The sequence below is a fragment of the Brassica oleracea genome, chromosome C8 (assembly GCF_000695525.1).
Source record: "Brassica oleracea var. oleracea cultivar TO1000 chromosome C8, BOL, whole genome shotgun sequence".
Lineage (NCBI taxonomy): Eukaryota > Viridiplantae > Streptophyta > Magnoliopsida > Brassicales > Brassicaceae > Brassica > Brassica oleracea.
In genome coordinates this window covers 41,110,891-41,119,362 of record NC_027755.1, presented here as the reverse complement: position 1 = coordinate 41,119,362, position 8,472 = coordinate 41,110,891, and the positions used below count along the sequence as shown (strand labels likewise).

General features: G+C 34.6%; 3 protein-coding genes across 3 annotated transcripts; 2 read left to right on the top strand and 1 right to left on the bottom strand.

Annotated features, from left to right (window-relative positions):
• The first annotated feature begins 1,531 nt into the window (after window positions 1-1,531).
• Window positions 1,532-2,734, top strand: LOC106310971 (F-box protein At1g69090-like). The gene has a single exon (XM_013748197.1). It carries the CDS (start codon window positions 1,569-1,571, stop codon window positions 2,673-2,675), a length of 1,107 nt encoding a protein of 368 aa, XP_013603651.1. The 5' UTR covers window positions 1,532-1,568; the 3' UTR covers window positions 2,676-2,734.
• A 1,261-nt stretch (window positions 2,735-3,995) lies between these two features.
• Window positions 3,996-6,527, top strand: LOC106308322 (putative clathrin assembly protein At1g03050). Its single transcript, XM_013745475.1, has 3 exons — window positions 3,996-4,817; window positions 5,305-6,171; window positions 6,246-6,527. The coding sequence occupies exons 1-3, from the start codon at window positions 4,148-4,150 to the stop codon at window positions 6,503-6,505; spliced, it is 1,797 nt and encodes a 598-aa protein (XP_013600929.1). The 5' UTR covers window positions 3,996-4,147; the 3' UTR covers window positions 6,506-6,527.
• A 60-nt stretch (window positions 6,528-6,587) lies between these two features.
• On the bottom strand, window positions 6,588-8,464 carry LOC106308323 (beta-carotene isomerase D27, chloroplastic). The gene is made up of 7 exons (XM_013745476.1): window positions 8,153-8,464; window positions 7,914-8,065; window positions 7,744-7,836; window positions 7,585-7,646; window positions 7,307-7,413; window positions 6,872-6,964; window positions 6,588-6,782 (listed from the first exon to the last, which is right to left on the bottom strand). The coding sequence occupies exons 1-7, from the start codon at window positions 8,409-8,411 to the stop codon at window positions 6,748-6,750; spliced, it is 801 nt and encodes a 266-aa protein (XP_013600930.1). The 5' UTR covers window positions 8,412-8,464; the 3' UTR covers window positions 6,588-6,747.
• Between the last annotated feature and the right edge of the window lie 8 nt (window positions 8,465-8,472).

The following is an 8,472-nucleotide window of genomic DNA, read 5'->3' as shown; positions in this document are numbered from 1 at the left end:
AATTGGTGAGATAAGTTCCTTAGCATACATAAGGCTTCTCCAAGCACACAGAATCACAAACGAAAGTAACCCACCCAGAATCGTTAGCTTCTATGACTCTATGAACCATAAAAAATTTAGAATCAAAATCTTGGGTTTTTTTAGCTCATTGTGGAGAGAAAGTGAGAGATATGTTGTGTTTAGTTCACAAGAATGGAAAAAGAAGAAGGGTAAATCGATTTTGGGAGCATTAAGAGCTTCAAATTGGTTGTTCATGGTGGTTGTGGTATTGATAACAATGGCAATCTTGTAATTACTTGAAGATGATGAGGGTGAGAGAGTAAAAATGTCATTTTCGAAAAAAAAGAAAAAAAAATTGATGGCATTTTCGTAAATTATATGAACTTGTGGGGTGAATAGGGAAAAACCAATTTTCAAAAAAAAAGGAGGTTAGTTTTGTATTTGACTTTAAGTTATAGGTCAATTCTGCAAAAAGCCTTTTTTTATTATTATCCACATAGTCTCTTACCCTTCAAACATATGTTTGATCTCTATAACTTTATCATCTCACTTTTGATAGTTCTCTTAAGATGATGAATCAAATTTTAGTTTTTTTTATGACTTCAAAAGAAGATTTAGGTTTCTAATTTTGCTTGTGTTTTGTTCTAAAAATAGTTTGGTTTTTGTTTTTTTTTTTCTAAAGAAAAAGCATGCTGCATAGATCTGAAAATTTTGGAGCTTGGAATGAATAAGTAAAAGAAGTCATTTTTTATAGAGAATGAGAAATCGGGAGATTTGTTTATATAAGATTAAAAAATAAAAAGTGTACAAGATAAACTTCATGATAAAATCACAAACATCATAATTTATTTATTTTATAATAATAATGTTATTTTAAAATTCTTAATGGTAAAATAATATATTTATCTCAAATTTATTCCTAACATAAATGATAATAATATAATATTGTTATTATTAATATTTCGAATTTGGGTTTTATTTATTCAAATAAAAAATTTGGATAAAAATGTCTTTTTACATTTGATAAAGTGTACTATTCAAAAAATAAAATGTAATTTACGAAATTCAAACTATTAATAGAGTATTTTTCAAAGTATCCCTACATTTATTTAACTACAATATGGACTATAATTATAAAGTTTATGAAAATGGGATACAAAAATATTTAAAAATTTTGTAAATTTTTTTTTCAACAGATTTCTTATAATCAAAAATAAATTTAAACAGCTTATAGGTGAAGTTGTTATATATTGATTATATAAGAATTTATTAGAAATGGTCCAATTTTAAAACAAAAATCATGCATGAATAGAAATTATGATTTATATTTTAATAGAATAAATATCATTTAAAAAAGAAGGAGATTCTTGTCCTTTTTAGATTGTAGATGATCTGCACCATAATGATCTCTATAATCACCATATGATCTACAAATTCTGCTGTTATATATATATATATATATATATATATATATATATGTCTTATGGACATGAATCAAATTAAGGTTTTTGATAGAGTGAAAACTAAAAATCTAATATTTTCTCCCAAACTAAAGGCATTTTCGTGAGATGGCTTCACCACCGTTGTTAGCCTTAGCCCAATCTCCTCCTCGTTGCTGGTCCGAGCTTCCTCTAGATCTGATGCAACTGATTTTTGAACGCCTTAGCTTTACCGATTTCGAAAGAGCTAAATCGGTTTGCTCATCTTGGCAAACTGGTTCGAGACAGTCTAAGCCAAACAATAAGATCCCTTGGATGATTTTACTCCCCGAGGAAAAGAGTTACTGTCTCTTGTTCAATCCTGAAGATAGAGAAGAAAAGCTCTACAAAACTGGCGACTACTTTTCAAATAATATTTATTGTTTGGCGACTTGTAGAAGCTGGCTTTTGATGAATCCTAGTTATGAAAACTGGGAACACCCTGTTTATATTTTTAATCTCTTAACCCGCGAGAGGATCAATCTACCTCTTACTACACCGGTACGACGACTTCACTCCGCCGTATTGTGGATAGACGATAAAACCAAAGATTACCTTGTTATAAGAGAAAGTCTGGCTTATGTAAAGAAAGGTTATAACTCGTGGATACAAATCTCGGAGGGTATCCAAAACCAAGAAGACATGGTATTCAAAGATCACAAGCTCTATTGTCTCACCAATAATGAACTCCGTATTTTCGACTTTTCTGGTGAATTTCCGCTACAACTTTCCAGAGCTAGCCTAGGAGGAGGGGGACGTGTGAATGAAATATTTAGCTTAAGGATGAGATTTCCTGGAGTTCCATGGTATGTCCAACAGGTTCGCAAGAAGAAAAATGTGGTTCTCACTGTACGAGGAGATGTCTTAATTGTTAAGAGCAAAAATCCTGCTATGTCCGAGACATGGAACTTTAAAATCTTCAAGATGGATTCATCATCAAAGGGCTTGGAGGAAATTTATTCGTTGGGAGATGAGGCGATTATTTTGGATTTGGGTATTACAGTGCTTGCTAAGGACCAGGAAGGCGTCATTAGTAACTCTATTTACTTCACTGATGAAGAGATACATTGGTACGGCACTGAAATCTTTGTATTCAATCTGGATACCAAAAAGGTTGAACAACTACCACCACTTGTTTCTTCCTCTGCTTCATTCTCTAGAGCTCGTTGGTTCTTACCAAGTTTCAGGAATGATTGATGATCCCTATCTATAGGTGTTTCTCTTGGTTGCTTTATTAATAACTAGCATATAATTTCTGGAAGTGATTTTATTTTTAAGTATAAAAAAATATTAATAATTGTTCTTATATGAAAAAGTAACAAATGTTTTTGATTAATTCAAGTGGAACCAAAAGAAATAAATAAATAAAAATTGATGAACAAGTGATTTTCCATTGAAAAAAAAATCATGGTGAAAAATTTTTAGGTTCGATTTTACACTTTTACAAAAATAGAAAAAAAATGCCTTCGTTCAAAAAAAAAATACTAACTTAACTTATATAATACATGACATTTTTGTGATTCTACATTAACTTTTTAGTTATCAATTATACATATGATATAACTCAAATTTGTAACACAATCATAATATATTAGATTTCAAACTCAACTTCAAAAGACTAAAATTAATTATTTGACTGGTTAGACAAAATTAAAAGTAACTCATGCCATTAGTTAAATTATATTTATTCGGAGTGCTCTGTCCAGGTCTATGGATTTCTGGTTTAGCATCTCATACATCACTGAGTGACTCTCCTATTACTCACTCCTCATTTGTCTCCTTGCAGGTGAGACTGACGAGTAGAAGATTGATCAGACAGTTGGTATTTTTATGCGTTTTCTTTAATTTGTTGTATATTTCAGACTTATGTTTACTATTTTCTATGATTATTTCAATTATTAGATTTATGGATTTATTTTGTTATTTATATGAAAGTCGACTTTCAGACCTTTTTACGGATTTTGAGATATAATTAAGTTGTTGATTGGTAACACGCCGGTCTCGAGTGTTGATGAGACGTGTGTTACATTTTGGTATCCTTACGCTATTTCAGATCAAACACGCTTAATTCATAAGTTCTAAAAAAAATATGTTCCTAAAAAGATAAGTGCATTTTGGTGATATATATAGTCAAATCAATTATCTTAACCATTTTTATATATCACATACCGGGATGTTACAAAAGCCTGCCATATGCTATTACAAAGTCTAATTATAAATTATATAACCTCATCTAACCAAAGATTATCGAAATAGTGTGTACCATGGCTAAAAAACGAAGATCACAGGAACGAGAATGACTCCTTAATCAGTATCTCCTCCTTCCACAATTAATGGCAAAGACGAGGAACGAGAATGACTCCTTACTGGTAAATTTCAGTTTACCAATTAAAAAGGTCACGTGGCGTTATTAATCACCGGCCAAAGTCTCCGACAACCTCGGCGACTTGCATGGTAAAAATCAACGTACACCAAAGAAACTACATTGACGAAACAAAACAACATACACAAGAAGACAACAAAGAAACAAAAAGACACACAAAGGAGAAGAGAGGAAACGAGAACAAAAAAAATAAAACAATCCTCTTGTTCTTCCATTTTCTCTCTTCATCATCTTTGTCTTTTTTCTTTATTAATTAAAAGACATTTATAATAAATCACAAAAAAAAATGAGTTCGAGTAAACTTAAACGAGCAATAGGAGCCGTGAAGGACCAAACAAGCGTCGGTCTAGCCAAAGTCAACGGCCGAAGCGCTTCTTTATCAGAGCTTGACGTTGCCATCGTTAAAGCCACTCGTCACGAAGAGTACCCAGCAGAAGAGAAGTACATAAGAGAGATTCTTAGCCTAACTTCTTACTCACGCAACTACATCAACTCCTGCGTCAACACGCTTTCTAGACGTCTTAATAGAACCAAATGCTGGACCGTTGCTCTCAAAACCTTGATTCTAATCCAACGTCTCTTAGGAGAAGGAGATCGAGCCTATGAGCAAGAGATCTTCTTCGCTACTCGCCGTGGGACAAGACTTCTCAACATGTCTGACTTTAGAGATGTTTCTAGGTCAAACTCCTGGGACTACTCTGCCTTTGTAAGGACGTACGCCTTGTACCTCGACGACAGGCTTGATTTGAGGATGCAAGCTAGACACGGGAAACGTGGAGTTTACTGCGTTGGAGGAGATACCGTGGATGACAAGCAAGATAAGCCCGAGGCTGATCTCTCCAAGGCTATAGTGGTTAGGTCACAACCTACCGCGGAGATGAAAACAGAGGAGATTTTCACCAGAGTACAGCATTTGCAGCAACTTCTTGACCGTTTCTTGGCTTGTCGTCCAGCAGGTACTACTATCCGACTTATGCGATTCACACGAATAGAACATTTTCAGCAATTTCTTAAAATTTCCTAGGGTGGCAAATCGGTTATAACGGAAACGATTTTATTAAAATTTGATTAAAGCGATTCAAATCGGTTCAAACCGTTATAATTAATCTGAATTTATTTAATCAATTAATAATGTTAGTGTAAATCCATATATTTATCTAATTTATATATATATATATATATATATATATTTTATAAATATTTAATATCAATATAAAAACTAAAATATTTAATATAAATATATATATATATATATATATATATATCAATACTAATTAAAATGTATGCTTTCACTAGACCCCAAATAATCCGTCTAATTGCTAGTCCTAGTTACAGTCTAACAATTTATTCAACATTGTACAAAATAAACAACTTACATCACATCCTTTCGTTTTCTTGTTCTCTGCTATGTTCATTTTGTGACAAGTTATGGTGCATAAGCAGGAAGCGCGAGGAACAACAGAGTTGTGATTGTGGCCCTGTATCCGATAGTGAAGGAGAGTTTTCAGATATATTATGATGTGACAGAGATAATGGGTGTTTTGATCGAGCGGTTCATGGAGTTAGACATTCCTGATTCAGTCAAGATCTATGACATTTTCTGTCGTGTCTCTAAACAGTTTGAAGAGCTAGATCAGTTCTATTCATGGTGTAAGAACATGGGGATCGCTAGGTCTTCCGAGTATCCAGAGATAGAGAAAATAACACAGAAGAAGCTTGAACTCATGGATGAGTTTATAAGAGACAAAACCGCTTTAGAAGAGACCAATAACTCAAAATCTGTTAATGAGGAAGATGATGATGAAGCGAGAGAAGAGGAAGTAAATGAGGAGCAGGAAGAAGATATGAACGCCATCAAGGCCTTACCTGCACCTCCACCAAAAGAAGATGAAGAAGAAAAAACAGAGGAAGAAGCAGAGGAACCAGTGATAATAGAGGAGGAGAACAAGAAAGAAGAGGTTGGTGATTTGCTGGATCTTGTGGATATAAGCAGCGGTGAAGCTGGAGCAGCTGGAGATAACTTAGCATTGGCTTTATTCGGTGGCCCTTACGCGAGCGGTTCGGGTTCAGAGTCCGGTCCTGGATGGGAAGCGTTTAAGGATGATGGAGCAGATTGGGAGACGGCTTTGGTGCAGTCAGCTACAAACTTATCAGGACAAAAGACTGAACTCGGAGGAGGCTTTGATATGTTGCTTCTCAACGGAATGTATCAGCACGGCACTGTGAACGCCGCAGTGCAAACCTCAACGGCTTATGGAGCCAGTGGAAGTGCAAGCAGTATGGCATTTGGTTCTGCAGGAAGACCAGCAGGTTTGAAAAGAAACATTACTTTGCTCTGTTTACTCTGTTTTCATTTGCAATCTACTAATTTACTATGATTACAGCAACAGTGCTGGCACTTCCAGCACCAGCAACGGCCAATGGAAGCAGCAATGGGCCGGTAGTACCGATGGATCCATTTGCAGCTTCCTTGGTGGTTGCGCCGCCAGCTTATGTGCAGATGAATGAGATGGAGAAGAAACAGAGAATGTTGATGGAAGAACAGATTATGTGGGAACAATTCTCAAGAGAAGGAAGACAAGGACACATGAATATAAGACAAAACCAAAACCAGCCTAATTACTCTTACACACCTCAATATTGATTCTGTCTGCAGCCTTTTTTTGTCTACCATTATTCATGTTGGTCTTATAGATCTGCTTATTGTCTTACTCTTTTTGAAAATTCAAACATTTACATGTTTTCTGTTCTGTTCTTGGTTCAATACCATAGGGCATGAGGTTTGCTTCTATAAGTAACTGTAATCTCTGATTTATCTTTACAAGATAAACTTAAATACTATATGTTTTGATATTACAATCATGTTTAATGTCCCTTGTATAAGCTCTAGTGCTTCACACCATAGCTTCTGTTTGATTTGCCTGCAAAAACAGAGAATTTTAATTGATATTTATACTCAAATGTCTTGCTTAAGAAGTTATCTTGTTGGCTGAAACGTTTTCATTCTTACAGAATTGAAAGCATGGCTGTTTCATTACAGGATCATCTTTGATCTCTGGAGGCTCCTGACCAAACATCATCTTACAGCTCAGATCATTAAAATCTGTGGAGAAACACTCAAGAAAAATGTTAATTAGTGTTGTGACATTTTAAAAAGGGAATGATTGCTTGTGTCTTAAGTCAAATCATTGACTTCTTAGAAAGAATAATCACCCATCATTATACATCTTGAAGACTTAATGGGTCTACTTGTAGTTAATTGTGTCCTTAGTGGTGACTCAATGGGACCCTTCAAGATAATATTAAGCTTCCACAAGTGAGAAGTGCAGGCTACTATTTTCACCATATATTAAGTTTGATTTCAACTTTTTTTATTGAATGCTAAGATCTTCTTGTTTTAGTGATTGCAACTATATAGTAAAGAGAATGATATTTTGAGTAGTACCGGGCATCATGTAGATAGGCATTCCAAGTGAGTTTTTGATGAAGATTTGTGATGGGATTTTACAAAGGTGAGTGCACATACCAACACAATTAGTCTGCTCAAGAAACCTACCAAATTTAACAACAGTTAAAAGTCATTATTAACAGACGATCTCAGTAGTGAAATTAGTGTTGTTACTGGTGGTTTATGTATGTAATGATTATTTATGGAAGAATGATTTTGATTTTTGTCTCAAGTTAAGTGATCATATGGGACCAAATAGAGAGATTACACTTAACCTGCACTTCTCTATGAACACCAGACTCTTCTCTTTTCTTCCATTAACCTCAGTCTCCCTCACCTTTTCAATAATGTTCCCAAATTAAAAATACTTCCGTTAATTACAGCTTAAAAACAACGGAAAAAATTAGGATCTTTGAGATAATGTTCTATCTTACCTCTGAAGGTCCAACAAGCCAAGCGAAAAACACTGTGGTGAATAGCGCGAACATCTCCCTTGATAGTTTTGAAGGTGGTAAAAGCATTTTGATCTGTAATTTTAGCAAGAAAATGTTATTTTTATTAATTTCTCATGACTAGTTGATCTTATAAATCCATAAGAACTTACCAAGGAGAGTATCACTGCTGGAAATGCTCTGTCCAAAGCGACAAGAACAAGCTCATGCTGTTGCTTGATGCTTAAGTTACCCGCAACCCTAGTTGCCGTGTCAACTAAGCTATCGTAACCAGTACTCTTGCTGCTGCTACTACTACTAATCCCTGAAGGAAAAATTATCATTTTTTTTTCCTGAATAGATACCTCTTTCTAACTGTGAAAACTACAAAGAATAGATGTGAGATACGAACCTGCGGTGTCTCGAAGCGTCTTTGATAGATAATTAATGGCAATTTTCGACAAGAAGTTGTCTTCATTGCTTGCATTCTTCTTTTTCAATGGTTCCGTTCCTGATGTCTCTTTTACAACTTTGAGTTCTCCAGAGTAGGCTGGCTTTGAACTGAGAGTTGCGGAAATGGTTGAACGTCCATATCGAGTGCGTGTATCGTTGAGCCGGATTGTGAAACCAATGATCTTGGTCTTAGAAAGTGATAACTTAGTGTTCATCATTGGTCTTATGGAAGAAGTAAGAACATAGAGAACTCCTTGCAGGTTCTTGTTTATTTTTCTG